The following is a 20,197-nucleotide window of genomic DNA, read 5'->3' as shown; positions in this document are numbered from 1 at the left end:
TTCACCTATTAAAACTGATGAAATATTACAAACCAGCCATGGCCGATGCTGCAATATCATCGGCCATGGCTGGAAACACTAATGTGCCCCCACCACACCCCACCGATCGCGCCCCCAGCCCTCCGATCTGTCCGGTACACTGCTCCGGCTCCCCTCCGTCCTGTGCTCCGCTCCCCCCGTGCTCTTGTCCGCTCCCCCTTTGCTCCAATCACCCCCCCCCGTGCTCCAATCACCCCCCCGCGCTCCGATCCACCCCCCGCGCTCCGATCCCCCCCCCCGTGCTCCCCCCTCATCCCATCATACTTACCGATCCTGCCGGGGTCCGTCCGTCTACTCCCTGGGCGCCACCATCTTCCAAAATGGCGGGCGCATGCGCAGTGCGCCCGCCGAATGTGCCGGCCGGCAGATTCGTTCCAAAGTGCATTTTGATCACAGATATAATCTATCACAGTGATCAAAATAAAAAAAATAATAAATGACCCCCCCCCTTTGTCACCCCCATAGGTAGGGACAATAAAAAAATAAAGATTTTTTTTTCCCCACTAATGTTAGAATAGGGTTAGGGTTAGGGCTAGGTGTTGTGAATTCTGTTGTCAAGCTCCCTCCTGTGATCATGAATGGTACTTTGGCTGGTTCTGTCCATGGGCTTCCTCTGGTGGTTGTGAGTGGGGCTGCGGCTTCTGAGTTTCCTTCCACAGGTGACGAGGTTAATTCGTTAGCTGGCTGCTCTATTTAACTCCACTTAGATCTTTGCTCCATGCCACCTGTCAATGTTCCAGTATTGGTCTAGTTCGCTCATGGATCGTTGTTGTGACCTGTCTTCCCAGCAGAAGCTAAGTTCCTGCTTGTTTTTCTCTTGTTTGCTATTTTTCTGTCCAGCTTGCTATTTTGATTTTTGTCTTGCTTGCTGGAAGCTCTGGGACGCAGAGGGAGCGCCTCCGCACCGTGAGTCGGTGCGGAGGGTCTTTTTGCGCCCTCTGCGTGGTCTTTTTGTAGTTTTTGTGCTGACCGCAAAGTTTCCTATCCTCTGTCTGTTCAGTAAGTCGGGCCTCTCTTTGCTATATCTATTTCATCTCTGTGTTTGTAATTTTCATCTTAACTCATAGTCATTATATGTGGGGGGATGCCTTTTCCTTTGGGGAATTTCTCTGAGGCAAGGTAGGCTTTATTTTTCTATCTTTAGGGCTAGCTAGTTTCTTAGGCTGTGACGAGTTGCATAGGGAGCGTTAGGAGCAATCCACGGCTATTTCTAGTGTGTGTGATAGGATTAGGGATTGCGGTCAGCAGAGTTCCCACGTCCCAGAGCTTGTCCTGTATTATTAGTAACTATCAGGTCATTCCGTGTGCTCTTAACCACCAGGTCCATTATTGTCCTAACCACCAGGTCGTAACAGCTAGGGCTAGGGTTAGGGCTAGGGTTTCGGTATGTGCACACGTATTCTGGTCCTCTGCAGATTTTTCCGCTGCGGATTTGATAAATCCGCAGTGCTAAACCGCTGCGAATTTACCGCGTTTTTTCTGCGCATTTCACTGCGGTTTTACAACTGCGATTTTCTATTGGAGCAGTTGTAAAACCGCTGCGGAATCCGCACAAAGAAGTGACATGCTGCGGAATGTAAACCGCTGCGTTTCCGTGCAGTTTTTCTGTAGCATGTGTACAGCGATTTTTGTTACCCATAGGTTTACATTGAACTGTAAACTCATGGGAAACTGCTGCGGATCCGCAGCGTTTTCCGCAGCGTGTGCACATACCTTTAGAATTAGGCTATGTGCACACGGTGCGGATTGGCCGCTGCGGATTCGCAGCAGTGTTCCATCAGGTTTACAGTACCATGTAAACCTATGGAAAACCAAATCCGTTGTGCCCATGGTGCGGAAAATACCACGCAGAAACGCTGCGTTGTATTTTCAGCAGCATGTCAATTCTTTGTGCGGATTCCGCAGCGTTTTACACCTGTTCCTCAATAGGAATCCGCAGGTGAAATACGCACAAAAAACACTGGAAATCCGCGGAAAATCCGCAGGTAAAACGCAGTGCCTTTTACCCGCGGATTTTTTAAAAATTATGCTGAAAAATCTCACACGAATCCGCAACGTGGGCACATAGCCTTAGGGTTAGGGATGGAATTAGGGTTGTGGTTAGGGTTAGGGGTGTGTTGGGGTTAGGGTTGTGATTAGGGTTATGGCTACAGTTGGGATTAAGGTTAGGGGTGTGGGGGGGGTTAGTGTTGGAGGTAGAATTGAGGGGTTACCACTGTTTAGGCACATCAGAGGTCTCCAAACGCAACATGGCGCCATCATTGATTCCAGCCAATCTTGTATTCAAAAAGTCAAATGGTGCCCCCTCACTTCGGAGCCCCGACGTGTGCCCAAACAGTGGTTTACCCCCACATATGGGGTACCAGCATACTCAGGATAAACTGCGCAACAATTACTGGGGTCCAATTTCTCCTGTTACCCTTGTGAAAATAAAAAAAATGCTTGCTAAAACATCATTTTTGAGGAACGAAAAATGATTTTTTATTTTCACGGCTCTGCGTTGTAAACGTCTGTGAAGCACTTGGGGGTTTAAAGTGCTCACCACATATCTAGATAAGTTCCTTGGGGGGTCTAGTTTCTAAAATGGGGTCACTTGTGGGGGGTTTCTACTGTTTAGGCACACCAGGGGCTATGCAAACGCAACGTGACGCCCGCAGACCATTCCATCAAAGTCTGCATTTCAAAAGTCACTACTTCCCTTCTGAGCCCCGGCATGTGCCCAAACAGCAGTTTACCCCCACATATGGGGTATCAGCGTACTCAGGAGAAACTGGACAACAACTTTTGGGGTCAAATTTCTCCTGTAACCCTTGGGAAAATAAAAAATTCTGGGCTAAATAATTATTTTTGAGGAAAGAAAACGTATTTATTATTTTCTCTGCATTATAAACTTCTATGAAGAACTTGGGGGTTCAAAGTGCTCACCACACATCTAGATAAGTTCCTTTCGGGGTCTAGTTTCCAAAATGGGGTCAATTGTGGGGGGTTTCTACTGTTTAGCCACATCAGGGGCTCTGCAAACGCAACGTGACGCCCGCAGAGCATTCCATCAAAGTCTGCATTTCAAAACGTCACTACTTCAATTCCGAGCCCCGGCATGTGCCCAAACAGTAGTTTACCCCCACATATGGGGTATCAGCGTACTCAGGAGAAACTGGACATCAACTTTTGGGGTCAAATTTCTCCTGTTACCCTTGGGAAAATAAAAAAATTGCAGGCTAAATGATCATTTTTGAGAAAATATTTTTTTTTTTTAATTTTCATGGCTCTGCATTATAAACTTCTGTGAAGCACTTGGGGGTTCAAAGTCCTCACCAGACATCTAGATTAGTTCCTTTGGGAGTCTAGTTTCCAAAATGGGGTCATTTGTGGGGGATCTCCAATGTTTAGGCACACAGGGGCTCTCCAAACGTGACATGGTGTCCGCTAATGATTGGAGATAATTTTCCATTTAAAAAGCCAAATGGCGTGCCTTCCCTTCCGAGCCCTGCCGTGCGCACAAACAGTGGTTTACCCCCACATATGGGGTATCAGCTTACTCAGGACAAACTGGACAACAACATTTGGGGTCCAATTTCTCCTATTACCCTTGGCAAAATAGGAAATTCCAGGCTAAAAAATCATTTTTGAGGAAAGAAAAATTATTTTTTATTTTCATGGCTCTGCGTTATAAACTTCTGTGAAGCACCTGGGGGTTTAAAGTGCTCAATATGCATCTAGATAAGTTCCTTGGGGGGTCTAGTTTCCAAAATGGGGTCACTTGTGGGGGAGCTCTAATGTTTAGGCACACAGGGGCTCTCCAAACGCGACATGGTGTCCGCTAACAATTGGAGCTAAATTTCCATTCAAAAAGTCAAATGGCGCACCTTCCATTTCGAGCCCTGCCGTGTGCCCAAACAGTGGTTTACCCCCACATATGAGGTATCGGCGTACTCGGGAGAAATTGCCCAACAAATTTTATGATCCATTTTATCCTATTGCCCATGTCAAAATGAAAAAATTGAGGCGAAAATAATTTTTTGTGAAAAAAAAAGTACTTTTTCATTTTTACGGATCAATTTGTGAAGCACCTGGGGGTTCAAAGTGCTCACTATGCATCTAGATAAGTTCCTTGGGGCGTCTAGTTTCCAAAATTGGGTCACTTGTGGGGGAGCTCCAATTTTTAGGCACACGGGGGCTCTCCAAACGTGACATGGTGTCCGCTAAAGAGTCGAGCCAATTTTTGATTCAAAAAGTTAAATGGCGCTCCTTCCCTTCCAAGCCCTGCCGTGCGCCCAAACAGTGGTTTACCCCCACATATGAGGTATCAGCGTACTCAGGACAAATTGGACAACAACTTTCGTGGTTCAGTTTCTCCTTTTACCATTGGGAAAATAAAAAAAAATGGTTGCTAAAAGATAATTTTTGTGACTAAAAAGTTAAATGTTCATTTTTTCCTTCCATGTTGCTTCTGCTGCTGTGAAGTACCTGAAGGGTTAATAAACTTCTTGAATGTGGTTTTGAGTACCTTGAGGGGTGCATTTTTTAGAATGGTGTCACTTTTGGGTATTTTCAGCCATATAGACCCCTCAAACTGACTTCAAATGTGAGGTGGTCCCTAAAAAAAATGGTTTTGTAAATTTCGTTGTAAAAATGAGAAATTGGTGGTCAAATTTTAACCCTTATAACTTCCTAGCAAAAAAGAATTTTGTTTCCAAAATTGTGCTGATGTAAAGTATACATGTGGGAAATGTTATTTATTAACTATTTTGTGTCACATAACTCTCTGGTTTAACAGAATAAAAATTCAAAATGTGAAAATTGCGATATTTTCAAAATTTTCGCCAAATTTCCGTTTTTATCACAAATAAACACAGAATTTATTGACCTAAATTTACCACTGACATGAAGCCCAATATGTCACGAAAAAACAATCTCAGAACCGCTAGGATCCGTTGAAGCGTTCCTGAGTTATTACCTCATAAAGGAACACTGGTCAGAATTGCAAAAAACGGCAAGGTCTTTAAGGTCAAAATAGGCTGGGTCATGAAGGGGTTAAGGGGGTTGATGTCACCTTTGTATTGTCAGGTGACATCAAGCCACTAGGTTAGTAATGGAGAGGTGTCAATAAGACACCTCCATTATTAACCCCATAGTCACATTGCAAGAAAACACAGACACAAAGAATAAAGTCCTTTAATTGAAACAATGACACAGACTCCTTTAATAATCTCAATTAAACCATACTTACGACCACGCCTAATTCCACCTAAGCCCTCATTCTCCTTTAATAAACAAAAAATAAAAAACAACAATATTCCTCACCTCTCTGTCATTCCATCCCACGCCATAATGCATGTCTGGAGGATAATTAGTTTTCAGTCTGGACGGTGCCAAGATGTTACTGTCCAGACTGAGAACCACTGGTGAATGAGCTGCTGCGAGCGCAGCCTCAGTGACTGGCGGTGACATCAACCCCCTAAACTATCACCCCACTTGCCACTGCTACAGGGCAAGTGGGAAGAGTGAGGCTAAGTGCCAAAACTGGTGCATCTTAGAGATGCGCCTTTTCTGGGGTGGCTAAGAGCTGATGATTTTAGCCTGGGGGACATTATCCATGGCCCCTTCCTAGGCTATTAATATCAGACCAAAGCTGTCTGCATAGCCTTGGCTTCATATTAACTATAGGGGGACCTTACATCATTTTTTTAGGGTACCCCATTTTAATAGCCAGTAAAGGCTAATTATACAACTATGAGCTGATATTAATAGCCTGGGAAGCTCCATGGGTATTACTCCCTTCCCAGACTATAAACATCGGCTCCCAGTCATCTGCTTTCTCTCTGCTTGATACGAAAATTGTGCAGGAGCCCAAACCATTTTTTTCCAAAAAAATAATCTTTTACTAATGAAATATATGTACAGTAAGCTGCACACACACTGTACTAATTGTATTTGTCACTAACATCTATATATCTAGCTATTCTACATATATGTAATCCATCTCTTCTATCCTGTCGGCTCCTGCTGTGATTTTACATTATGCGGCTCCTGAACTGCTGGCTTTTCTTCTATCTATCTATCTATCTATCTAATATGTATATATATATATATATATATATATATATATATATATATATATATATATATATATATATATATATATATATATACTGTATGTGTGTGTGTGTCACTGACATTTATACACAGTGGGTACTGAAAGTATTCATACCCCTTTAAATTTTTCACTCTTTGTTTCATTGCAGCCCTTTGGTAAATTCAAAAAAGTTCATTTTTTCTCATTAATGTACACTCTGCACCCCATCTTGAATGAAAAAAACCAGAAATGTAGTAATGTTTGCAAATTTATTAACCCTAGAGCTTACTGTACATGAATTTAAAAAAAAAGAAAAACTGAAATATCAGATGGCCATAAGTATTCAGACCCTTTGCTCAGTATTGGCTAGGAAAGTCAAGAATGGTCACAAAGTTGTTCTGAAGCCACACCTTTGTTATTTTAGCTGTGTGCTTAGGGTCATTGTCTTGTTGGAAGGTGAACCTTTGGCCAAGTATTAGGTCCAGAGCACTCTGGAAGAGGTTTTCATCCAGGATATCTCTATACTTGGCAACATTCATGTTTCCTTCAATGGCAACCAGTCATCCTCTCCCTGCAGCTGAAAAAGACCCCCATAGCATGATGCTGCCACCACCATGTTTCACTGTTGGGATTGTACTGGGCAGGTGATGAGCAGTGCCTATTTATCTTCATCTCATCAGACCAGAGAATCTTATTTCTCATAGTCTGGGAGTCCTTCATGTGTTTTTTTTTTTTTTTAGCAAATTCTATGCAGGCTTTCATATGTCTTGCATTGAGAAGAGGCTTCCGTTGGGTCACTCTGCCTGACTGGTGGAGAGCTTCAGTGATAGTTGACTTTGTGGAACTTTATCCCATCTCCCTACTGCATCTCTGGAGCTCAGACACATTGATCTTGGGGTTCTTCTTTACCTCTCTCATCAAGGCTCTTATCCCATGATTTCTCAGTTTGGCTGGACCGCCAGGTCTAGGAGGACTTCTGGTGGTCCCAAACTTCTTCCAGTTAAGGATTATGGAGGCCACCGTGGGCTTAGGAAACTTGAGTACTACAGAAATTCTGTTGTAACCTTGGCCAGATCTGTGCCTTGCCACAGTTATGTCTCTGAGCTCCTTGGCCAGTTCCTTTGACCTCATGATTCTCATTTGGTGTGACATGCACTGTGAGCTGTGAGGTCTTATATAGACAGGAGTGTGCCTTTCCAAATCAAGTCTTAAGGTACCGTTACACTAAACGGCTTACCAACAATCACGACCAGCGATACGACCTGGCCGTGATCATTGGTAATTCATTGTGTGGTCGCTGGGGAGCTGTCACACAGACAGCTCTCTCCAGCGACCAACGATCAGGGGAACGACTTTGGCATCATTGAAACTGTCTTCAACGATGCCAAAGTCCCCGGGTAACCAGGGTCAACATCGGGTTACTAAGTGCAGGGCCGCGCTTAGTAACCCGATATTTACCCTGGTTACCATTGTAAAAGTAAAAAAAAAAAAAAAAAAAACAGTACATACTCACATTCCGATGTCTGTCACATCCCCCGCCGTCAGCTTCCCGCGCTGACTGTGTCAGCGCCGGCCGTAAAGCAGAGCACAGCGGTGACGTCACCGCTGTGCTCTGCTTTAAGGCCGGCGCTGACAGTCATTGCAGGGAAGCTGACGGCGGGGGACGTGACAGACATCGGAATGTGAGTATGTACTTTTTTTTTTTTTACTTCTACAATGGTAACTAGGGTAAATATCGGGTTACTAAGCGCGGCCCTGCGCTTAGTAACTCGATATTTACCCTGGTTACAAGTTAATACATCGCTGGATCGGCATCACACACGCCGATCCAACGATGACAGCGGGTGATCATTCCCCAACGACAAACGATCTCCCAGCAGGGGCCTGATCGTTGGTCGTTGTCACACATAACGAGATCGTTAGCGGGATCGCTGCTACGTCACAAAAAGCGTGACGTTGCAACGATATTGTTAACGAAATCGTTATGTGTGAAGGTACCTTTATCAGTTTAAACACAGCTGGACTCCAATGAAGGTGTAGAACCATCTCAAGGAGGATCACAAGGAAATGGACAGCATGCAGGGTCGTATTGGCCTGCCGGAGTACCTGAGGATTCTCCTGTGGACCCAGGCACTGACACCTGCTGGCATACTGGCCAGCAGCTGCTAAAGGCCCTCACTGCTCTAGGGGCCCCCAGCCAGTGTCTGTGGGACCCCTGAGTCAAGGGGGCCTGCACTGTGCCAGTGGAGCAGCAGCGGGTGACAGGAAGCCATTCCTGTCCTCGCTGCTAAAGAGAAATTAATATTCACGCTTCTCCACACCCCCATGGGCATGGAGAGGAGGGAATACCATTTCACTTTAATAGTGGGTAGCATTAGCCACAGGCTGCAGCTAGCACTGCCCACATGTAAAGCCCCACCACCACTGCACCAATCTCTCATACTCACATACAAAGCACCGCACCACGTACACACACGCACATAGACAGACACACAGAACCACTCACCTCTCGCAGCACATCCCGGCGTCCTGCTTCCTGACCGACGCTTCGTGTCTGAGACAGCGCATCTGGATGATGTCATTATTCAGCGCACGGCTGTTTCAGACAGAAAGCTGCCGGCGAGGAAGAGGTTGCCGGGATGTGCTGCGAGAGGTGAGTGGTGCTGTGTGTCTGACTGCATGCCTGTGTGTATGTGGTGTGGTGCTTTGTGTGTGACTGTGAGAGAGTGGTGCGGTGGTGTGTGTGTATGTGGTGCGGTGCGTTGTGTGTGTGTGTGTGAGAGAGAGTGGTGCGGTGCTGTGTGTGTGTATTGTTGATGTGTGTATAGGAGATTGGCAATGATGGGGTGGTGGGGAAGGACGATTGTGTGGTGGGGAAGGAGTCAATGATGGAGGTGGTGAAATTGGCAATGATGGGGTGGTGGGGAAGGACAATGGGGTGGTGGGGAAGGAGGCAATGATGGAGGTGGTGAAATGGGCAATGATGGGGGTTATGGGGGATAAAGCAATGATGTTTGTGGTGTAAAGGACAATGATGGCAGTGGTAGAAAAGACAATGGTGGTGGAATGGTAAATGAAGGGGGTTGTGGGGGAGACGGCAAATATGGAGGTGGGGGAAAGGGTAATGATAGGGGTGGTGGGGTAGAAGGCAATGATGGTCGTGGAGGGGGAGTACAATGATGGAGGTGAAGAGTGGCTGCATTGTATCCTATGGAGGGTGGTTGCATTATACTTTATGAGGGGGCAACATTATATTCTGTGGGGGGACTGCATTATTCTCTCAGGGGACTACATTATATTCTGGGGGCTACATCATACTATATGAGGGGGCTACAGTATACTCTATGGGGGGGCTACATTAAATTTTGTGTTGGGGCTGCATTATTCTCTCAGGGGACTTTATTATATTCTGGGGGCTACATCATACTATATGGGGGCAGTATTATGCCCTATGAGGGGGTTACAGTATACTCTATGGGGGCTGCATTATACAATATGAGGGGGGCTGCATTATACTCTATGAGGATGCTACATTATATTCTATGGTGGGGACTGCATTATACCTTAAAAGGGGGTTGCATTATATATTGTGGGGTAACATATAGTAACATAGTAACATAGTTACTAAGGCCAAAAAAAGACATTTGTCCATCCAGTTCAGCCTATATTCCATCATAATAAATCCCCAGATCTACGTCCTTCTACAGAACCTAATAATTGTATGATACAATATTGTTCTGCTCCAGGAAGACATCCAGGCCTCTCTTGAACCCCTCGACTGAGTTCGCCATCACCACCTCCTCAGGCAAGCAATTCCAGATTCTCACTGCCCTAACAGTAAAGAATCCTCTTCTATGTTGGTGGAAAAACCTTCTCTCCTCCAGACGCAAAGAATGCCCCCTTGTGCCCGTCACCTTCCTTGGTATAAACAGATCCTCAGCGAGATATTTGTATTGTCCCCTTATATACTTATACATGGTTATTAGATCGCCCCTCAGTCGTCTTTTTTCTAGACTAAATAATCCTAATTTCGCTAATCTATCTGGGTATTGTAGTTCTCCCATCCCCTTTATTAATTTTGTTGCCCTCCTTTGTACTCTCTCTAGTTCCATTATATCCTTCCTGAGCACCGGTGCCCAAAACTGGACACAGTACTCCATGTGCGGTCTAACTAGGGATTTGTACAGAGGCAGTATAATGCTCTCATCATGTGTATCCAGACCTCTTTTAATGCACCCCATGATCCTGTTTGCCTTGGCAGCTGCTGCCTGGCACTGGCTGCTCCAGGTAAGTTTATCATTAACTAGGATCCCCAAGTCCTTCTCCCTGTCAGATTTACCCAGTGGTTTCCCATTCAGTGTGTAATGGTGATATTGATTCCTTCTTCCCATGTGTATAACCTTACATTTCTCATTGTTAAACCTCATCTGCCACCTTTCAGCCCAAGTTTCCAACTTATCCAGATCCATCTGTAGCAGAATACTATCTTCTCTTGTATTAACTGCTTTACATAGTTTTGTATCATCTGCAAATATCGATATTTTACTGTGTAAACCTTCTACCAGATCATTAATGAATATGTTGAAGAGAACAGGTCCCAATACTGACCCCTGCGGTACCCCACTGGTCACAGCGACCCAGTTAGAGACTATACCATTTATAACCACCCTCTGCTTTCTATCACTAAGCCAGTTACTAACCCATTTACACACATTTTCCCCCAGACCAAGCATTCTCATTTTGTGTACCAACCTCTTGTGCGGCACGGTATCAAACGCTTTGGAAAAATCGAGATATACCACGTCCAATGACTCACCGTGGTCCAGCCTATAGCTTACCTCTTCATAAAAACTGATTAGATTGGTTTGACAGGAGCGATTTCTCATAAACCCATGCTGATATGGAGTTAAACAGTTATTCTCATTGAGATAATCCAGAATAACATCCCTCAGAAACCCTTCAAATATTTTACCAACAATAGAGGTTAGACTTACTGGCCTATAATTTCCAGGTTCACTTTTAGAGCCCTTTTTGAATATTGGAACCACATTTGCTATGCGCCAGTCCTGCGGAACAGACCCTGTCGCTATAGAGTCCGTAAAAATAAGAAATAATGGTTTATCTATTACATTACTTAGTTCCCTTAGTACTCGTGGGTGTATGCCATCCGGACCCGGAGATTTATCTATTTTGATCTTATTTAGCTGGTTTCGCACCTCTTCTTGGGTTAGATTGGTGACCCTTAATATAGGGTTTTCATTGTTTCTTGGGATTTCACCTAGCATTTCATTTTCCACCGTGAATACCATGGAGAAGAAGGTGTTTAATATATTAGCTTTTTCCTCGTCATCTACAACCATTCTTTCCTCACTATTTTTTAAGGGGCCTACATTTTCAGTTTTTATTCTTTTACTATTGATATATTGAAGAACAGTTTGGGATTAGTTTTACTCTCCTTAGCAATGTGCTTATCTGTTTCCTTTTTGGCAGCTTTAATTAGTTTTTTTAGATAAAGTATTTTTCTCCCTATAGTTTTTTAGAGCTTCAATGGTGCCATCCTGCTTTAGTAGTGCAAATGCTTTCTTTTTACTGTTAATTGCCTGTCTTACTTCTTTGTTTAGCCACATTGGGTTTTTCCTATTTCTAGTCCTTTTATTCCCACAAGGTATAAACCGCTTACAGTGCCTATTTAGGATGTTCTTAAACATTTTCCATTTATTATCTGTATTCTTATTTCTGAGGATATTGTCCCAGTCTACCAGATTAAGGGCATCTCTAAGCTGGTCAAACTTTGCCTTCCTAAAGTTCAGTGTTTTTGTGACTCCCTGACAAGTCCCCCTAGTGAAAGACAGGTGAAACTGCACAATATTGTGGTCGCTATTTCCTAGATGCCCAACCACCTGCAGATTTGTTATTCTGTCAGGTCTATTAGATAGTATTAGGTCTAAAAGTGCTGCTCCTCTGGTTGGATTCTGCACCAATTGTGAAAGATAACCAAGAAAAATTATTAGCAGAAACTTGTTGCCTTTATGGGTTTCACAGGTTTCTGTTTCCCAGTTAATATCCGGGTAGTTATAGTCCCCCATAACCAGGACCTCATTATGGGTTGCAGCTTCATCTATCTGCTTTAGAAGTAGACTTTCCATGATTTCTGTTATATTTGGGGGTTTGTAACAGACCCCAATGAGAATTTTGTTACCATTTTTCCCTCCATGAATTTCGACCCATATGGACTAGACATCCTCATTTCCTTCGCTAATATCCTCCCTTAAAGTGGACTTTAGACAAGACTTTACATAGAGACAAACCCCTCCTCCTCTCAGATTTTTACGATCCTTTCTAAACAGACTGTAACCCTGTAAGTTAACTGCCCAGTCATAGCTTTCATCTAACCATGTCTCGGTTATTCCCACTATGTCAAAGTTACCTGTAGATATTTCTGCTTCTAGTTCTTCCATCTTGTTTGTCAGGCTTCTGGCGTTTGCGAGCATGCAGTTTAGAGGATTTTGTTTTGTTCCAATCTCCTCGCTGTGGATTGTTTTAGAAATGTTCTTACCTCCCTTCTGAGTATGTTTTCCTGGGTCTTCTTTGGTCGAGTCTAAGGTTTTTCTTCCCGTCCCCTCTTCTTCTAGTTTAACGCCCTCCTGATGAGTGTAGCGAGTCTTCTGGCGACTGTGTGTTTCCCAGGTTTGTTGAGGTGTAGTCCATCTCTAGCGAGGAGTCCATCGTACCAGTAATTCACACCGTGGTCCAGGAATCCGAATCCTTGTTGTCTGCACCATCGTCTTAGCCAGTTGTTTGCATCAAGGATCCTGTTCCATCTCCTGGTGCCATGCCTGTCTACTGGAAGGATAGAAGAAAAAACTACCTGTGCATCCAGTTCCTTTACTTTCTTCCCCAACTCGTCAAAGTCTTTGCAGATTGTCGGTGGGTCCTTCCTTGCAGTGTCATTGGTGCCAACATGTATCAGAAGAAATGGGTGGACGTCCTTGGAGCTGAAGAGCTTTGGTATCCTATCGGTCACATCCTTGATCATCGCACCTGGAAGGCAGCATACTTCTCTTGCAGTTATGTCCGGTCTGCAGATGGCTGCTTCTGTGCCTCTCAGTAGTGAGTCTCCCACCACCACCACTCTTAGTTGCTTCTTGGCTGTACTTTTTGCTGTCACTTGTTGCTGTGTGCCCTTTTCTTTTTTGCTTGCTGGTATTGCTTCATCCTTAGGTGTGCCATCTTCATCCTCTACAAAGATTTGATATCGGTTCTTCAGTTGTGTGGTTGGTGATTTCTCCATGGTCTTCTTGCTTCTTTTGGTCACATGCTTCCACTCATCTGCTTTTGGAGGTTCTCTGACACTTTTTTTACCTTCTGTGACCAGTAGGGATGCTTCTGTTCTGTCTAGAAAGTCTTCATTCTCTTTGATGAGTTTCAAAGTTGCTATTCTTTCTTCCAGACCCCGCACCTTTTCTTCTAAAAGGGCCACTAGTCTACACTTCTGACAGGTGAAATTGGATTCTTCTTCTGGTCGATCTGCGAACATGTAGCACATGCTGCAGCTCACCATGTAGGTTGTCACATCTGCCATGTTTCTCCTAGATCCTGCTGACTTGCTGTGTGTTTTCCTTCTTGTGTAATCTACTCAGCGAAGCTCTCATGCAATAATGTCCTACAGGCAAAAATACGGCGCGCGGTTTGGTGATGCTTTCCAAGCAGCTGGTCCCGGCTGTACCCAACGATCTTCTAGCTTAGGGAGACTTCGCTTTTCCCAGAAGGCACCTGGAATATGCAAATTAGCCTCCTCAAGCTTGAATCCCTGGTTTGGTGATGCTTTCCAAGCAGCTGGTCCCGGCTGTACCCAACGATCTTCTAGCTTAGGGAGACTTCGCTTTTCCCAGAAGGCACCTGGAATATGCAAATTAGCCTCCTCAAGCTTGAATCCCTGCATTATATTCTATGAGGTGGGCTGCATTATATGCTTTGAGGGGGCTACATTATTTTATGAGGGGGCTGCATTATATTCCATGAGGGAGGCTGCATTATATTCTATGAGGGGGGCTACATTATATTCTATGAGGGGGGCTACTTTATATTCTAGGAGGGGGGGCTATCCCAACCCCTGGTACATAATTAAGACGTGTACTACCTTATATTATACCCTGATATTAGGCAGGCTGAATACATGTGAGGAATGCCTGTTTGTTAGGGAATTCCCACATGTATTCACACTGTCCAGCAGCCATAAGTCATAACATAGTAACATAGTAACATAGTTAGTAAGGCTGAAAAAAGACATTTGTCCATCCAGTTCAGCCTATATTCCATCATAATAAATACCCAGATCTACGTCCTTCTACAGAACCTAATAATTGTATGATACAATATTGTTCTGCTCCAGGAAGACATCCAGGCCTCTCTTGAACCCCTCGACTGAGTTCGCCATCACCACCTCCTCAGGCAAGCAATTCCAGATTCTCACTGCCCTAACAGTAAAGAATCCTCTTCTATGTTGGTGGAAAAACCTTCTCTCCTCCAGACGCAAAGAATGCCCCCTTGTGCCCGTCACCTTCCTTGGTATAAACAGATCCTCAGCGAGATATTTGTATTGTCCCCTTATATACTTATACATGGTTATTAGATCGCCCCTCAGTCGTCTTTTTTCTAGACTAAATAATCCTAATTTCGCTAATCTATCTGGGTATTGTAGTTCTCCCATCCCCTTTATTAATTTTGTTGCCCTCCTTTGTACTCTCTCTAGTTCCATTATATCCTTCCTGAGCACCGGTGCCCAAAACTGGACACAGTACTCCATGTGCGGTCTAACTAGGGATTTGTACAGAGGCAGTATAATGCTCTCATCATGTGTATCCAGACCTCTTTTAATGCACCCCATGATCCTGTTTGCCTTGGCAGCTGCTGCCTGGCACTGGCTGCTCCAGGTAAGTTTATCATTAACTAGGATCCCCAAGTCCTTCTCCCTGTCAGATTTACCCAGTGGTTTCCCGTTCAGTGTGTAATGGTGATATTGATTCCCTCTTCCCATGTGTATAACCTTACATTTATCATTGTTAAACCTCATCTGCCACTTTTCAGCCCAAGTTTCCAACTTATCCAGATCCATCTGTAGCAGAATACTATCTTCTCTTGTATTAACTGCTTTACATAGTTTTGTATCATCTGCAAATATCGATATTTTACTGTGTAAACCTTCTACCAGATCATTAATGAATATGTTGAAGAGAACAGGTCCCAATACTGACCCCTGCGGTACCCCACTGGTCACAGCGACCCAGTTAGAGACTATACCATTTATAACCACCCTCTGCTTTCTATCACTAAGCCAGTTACTAACCCATTTACACACATTTTCCCCCAGACCAAGCATTCTCATTTTGTGTACCAACCTCTTGAGCGGCACGGTATCAAACGCTTTGGAAAAATCGAGATATACCACGTCCAATGACTCACCGTGGTCCAGCCTATAGCTTACCTCTTCATAAAAACTGATTAGATTGGTTTGACAGGAGCGATTTCTCATAAACCCATGCTGATATGGAGTTAAACAGTTATTCTCATTGAGATAATCCAGAATAACATCCCTCAGAAACCCTTCAAATATTTTACCAACAATAGAGGTTAGACTTACTGGCCTATAATTTCCAGGTTCACTTTTAGAGCCCTTTTTGAATATTGGCACCACATTTGCTATGCGCCAGTCCTGCGGAACAGACCCTGTCACTATAGAGTCACTAAAAATAAGAAATAATGGTTTATCTATTACATTACTTAGTTCTCTTAGTACTCGTGGGTGTATGCCATCCGGACCCGGAGATTTATCTATTTTAATCTTATTTAGCCGGTTTCGCACCTCTTCTTGGGTTAGATTGGTGACCCTTAATATAGGGTTTTCATTGTTTCTTGGGATTTCACCTAGCATTTCATTTTCCACCGTGAATACCGTGGAGAAGAAGGTGTTTAATATGTTAGCTTTTTCCTCATCATCTACAACCATTCTTTCCTCACTATTTTTTAAGGGGCCTACATTTTCAGTTTTTATTCTTTTACTATTGATATAGTTGAAGAACAGTTTGGGATTAGTTTTACTCTCCTTAGCAATGTGCTTCTCTGTTTCCTTTTTGGCAGCTTTAATTAGTTTTTTAGATAAAGTATTTTTCTCCCTATAGTTTTTTAGAGCTTCAATGGTGCCATCCTGCTTTAGTAGTGCAAATGCTTTCTTTTTACTGTTAATTGCCTGTCTTACTTCTTTGTTTAGCCACATTGGGTTTTTCCTATTTCTAGTCCTTTTATTCCCACAAGGTATAAACCGCTTACACTGCCTATTTAGGATGTTCTTAAACATTTCCCATTTATTATCTGTATTCTCATTTCTGAGGATATTGTCCCAGTCTACCAGATTAAGGGCATCTCTAAGCTGTTCAAACTTTGCCTTCCTAAAGTTCAATGTTTTTGTGACTCCCTGACAAGTCCCCCTAGTGAAAGACAGGTGAAACTGCACAATATTGTGGTCGCTATTTCCTAAATGCCCAACCACCTGCAGATTTGTTATTCTGTCAGGTCTATTAGATAGTATTAGGTCTAAAAGTGCTGCTCCTCTGGTTGGATTCTGCACCATTTGTGAAAGATAATTTTTCTTGGTTATTAGCAGAAACCTGTTGCCTTTATGGGTTTCACAGGTTTCTGTTTCCCAGTTAATATCCGGGTAGTTAAAGTCCCCCATAACCAGGACCTCATTATGGGTTGCAGCTTCATCTATCTGCTTTAGAAGTAGACTTTCCATGCTTTCTGTTATATTTGGGGGTTTGTAACAGACCCCAATGAGAATTTTGTTACCATTTTTCCCTCCATGAATTTCAACCCATATGGACTCGACATCCTCATTCCCTTCGCTAATATCCTCCCTTAAAGTGGACTTTAGACAAGACTTTACATAGAGACAAACCCCTCCTCCTCTCCGATTTTTACGATCCTTTCTAAACAGACTGTAACCCTGTAAGTTAACTGCCCAGTCATAGCTTTCATCTAACCATGTCTCGGTTATTCCCACTATGTCAAAGTTACCTGTAGATATTTCTGCTTCTAGTTCTTCCATCTTGTTTGTCAGGCTTCTGGCGTTTGCGAGCATGCAGTTTAGAGGATTTTGTTTTGTTCCAATCTCCTCACTGTGGATTGTTTTAGAAATGTTCTTACCTCCCTTCTGAGTATGTTTTCCTGGGTCGTCTTTGTTCGAGTCTAATGTTTTTCTTCCCATCCCCTCTTCTTCTAGTTTAACGCCCTCCTGATGAGTGTAGCGAGTCTTCTGGCGAATGTGTGTTTCCCAGGTTTGTTGAGGTGTAGTCCGTCTCTGGCGAGGAGTCCATCATACCAGTAATTCACACCGTGGTCCAGGAATCCAAATCCTTGTTGTCTGCACCATCGTCTTAGCCAGTTGTTTGCATCAAGGATCCTGTTCCATCTCCTGGTGCCATGCCCGTCTACTGGAAGGATAGAAGAAAAAAACTACCTGTGCATCCAGTTCCTTTACTTTCTTCCCCAACTCTTCAAAGTCCTTGCAGATTGTCGGTAGGTCCTTCCTTGCCGTGTCATTGGTGCCAACATGTATCAGAAGAAATGGGTGGACGTCCTTGGAGCTGAAGAGCTTTGGTATCCTATCGGTCACATCCTTGATCATCGCACCTGGAAGGCAGCATACTTCTCTTGCAGTTATGTCCGGTCTGCAGATGGCTGCTTCGGTGCCTCTCAGTAGTGAGTCTCCCACCACCACCACTCTTCGTTGCTTCTTGGCTGTACTTTTTGCTGTCACTTGTTGCTGTGTGCCCTTTTCTTTTTTGCTTGCTGGTATTGCTTCATTCTTAGGTGTGCCATCTTCATCCTCTACAAAGATTTGATATCGGTTCTTCAGTTGTGTGGTTGGTGATTTCTCCATGGTCTTCTTGCTTCTTTTGGTCACATGCTTCCACTCATCTGCTTTTGGAGGTTCTCTGACACTTTTTGCACCTTCTGTGACCAGTAGAGATGCTTCTGTTCTGTCTAGAAAGTCTTCATTCTCTTTGATGAGTTTCAAAGTTGCTATTCTTTCTTCCAGACCCCGCACCTTTTCTTCTAAAAGGGCCACTAGTCTACACTTCTGACAGGTGAAATTGGATTCTTCTTCTGGTCGATCTGTGAACATGTAGCACATGCTGCAGCTCACCATGTAGGTTGTCACATCTGCCATGTTGCTCCTAGATCCTGCTGACTTGCTGTGTGTTTTCCTTCTTGTGTAATCTACTCAGCCAAGCTCTCTTGCAATAATGTCCTACAGGCAAAAATAGGCGCGCGGTTTGGTGATGCTTTCGAAGCAGCTGGTCCCGGCTGTACCCAACGATCTTCTAGCTTAGGGAGACTTCGCTTCTCCCAGAAGGCACCTGGAATATGCAAATTAGCCTCCTGAAGCTTGAATCCCTGGTTTACAGGTCATTGCAGCTGCATCAACAAGTCATGCAGCTGCATCAACAAAAACTAAATCTCCGAGCACTAACAAATACTTGGAGATCACCCAAGCATGCTCGGGGAGACCCGAGCAACAATGCTATTTGCTCATCACTAATTCTAACCTGTCTGTATGATTTTACTGCTACTGTAGCAGCACATGAATTGCCAGCTTTTCAAAGGATCTAGAGGTATGGTTCTACAGGAAGTAGTTTTTTTTCCTCTGGGGGCACTCAACTTTATTAGCACACACAAAGACACACAAGTTAGCCCCAAAATGCATGAAAAAATAACACCAAAACTGCAACAAAAATGCAAACAAAAACACACCAAAACATGCGTTTTTTGCCGCAGCTTCTTTCCTGCCAGGAAATCAGATTTTGCTGCAGAAAAAAATACAGCAAAAACACCCAGTGTGAACATATTCTTACAAAGGAATATAAATCTCTGAGTGATTTTACTTTCTCTTACATGTTAAAAATAAGGAACATAATGGATCAATTTTTGACAATAATTCCATTTGTCTGTTCTTAAAAAAGGAACAAATGGAATGTTAATTTTTTTAATCATTTTCTTTAATTAAAAAGTTATGATTTTGTTTCCATGTGCAAGGAATAACTAACATAAATTTATAATTTCAGATTTCCAGAAAGTCCAACAACACCATCACCCGTGAAATCGTAAATATTGCTTTATTACTGTTTAATGGGGGTTAAATAAATTATTAGTGTTTGTTAGCCTAGGGCTACTGGATGCCTCAGAGCCACATGAATCACATTCAAAATGCAACTCAGATGAGTTCCTATGAGAAAATAACTGTTTTGACTACCACAAAAGTGATTTTATGTTTGCAGCGTTTTCTCGATAGGGTACATGGATTTCAGTCACCAGAGCTAGCCTGAACTAAAGTTTAAGGCTATGAACATCTTTGAAATCGAAAGCAATGATTTTTACTCATGTTAGTGGTTTTCTTTAGTTATTAAAATTGCACTATGATTTAGCCTGCAATATTCATTATCCATTAATTTTCAGACCCACAGACATGCAGTTTTCAAACTAATCCAAGTTTCAGATTTTTCTCATGGGAATCTCTGTAAGGCCGGTTTCACACGTCAGTGGCTCCGGTACGTGAGGTGACAGTTTCATCATGTACCGGAGCCACTGACACACGTAGACACATTAAAATCAATGCATCTGTGCAGATGTCATTGATTTTTTGCGGACCGTGTCTCCGTGTGCCAAACACGGAGACATGTCAGTGTTCGTGGGAGCGCACGGATTACACGGATCCATTAAAGTCAATGGGTCCGTGTAAAACACGTACCACACACGGACGTTGTCCGTATGCAGTCCGTGTGCCGTGCAGGAGACAGCGCTACAGTAAGCGCTGTCCCCCCCACTGGTGCTGAAGCCGCAATTCATATCTTCCCTGCAGCAGCGTTTGCTGTAGAGAAGATATGAATAATCGTGTTTAAAATAAATATCCATGTGCTCACCCTCCTCCCACCCCCTGTGCGCCCCCCGCTGTTCTTAAAATACTCACCTGGCTCCCTCGCTGGCGCTGCTTCCTGTCCTGGCTGCATCTTCTACTGTATGAGT

General features: G+C 43.7%; 1 protein-coding gene across 1 annotated transcript in view; it reads left to right on the top strand.

The window, feature by feature from the left end:
• Window positions 1-20,197, top strand: part of CPB2 (carboxypeptidase B2) — a 112,622-nt gene that overhangs the window by 24,642 nt on the left and 67,783 nt on the right. Inside the window, exon 2 of the mRNA XM_069760224.1 lies at window positions 19,240-19,278. Within this exon, the coding sequence (XP_069616325.1) occupies window positions 19,240-19,278 (39 nt within the window). The remainder of the gene's footprint in view (window positions 1-19,239; window positions 19,279-20,197) is intronic.

Source organism: Ranitomeya imitator, chromosome 3, assembly GCF_032444005.1.
Source record: "Ranitomeya imitator isolate aRanImi1 chromosome 3, aRanImi1.pri, whole genome shotgun sequence".
Lineage (NCBI taxonomy): Eukaryota > Metazoa > Chordata > Amphibia > Anura > Dendrobatidae > Ranitomeya > Ranitomeya imitator.
This window is presented reverse-complemented; position numbering and strand designations above follow the sequence as displayed.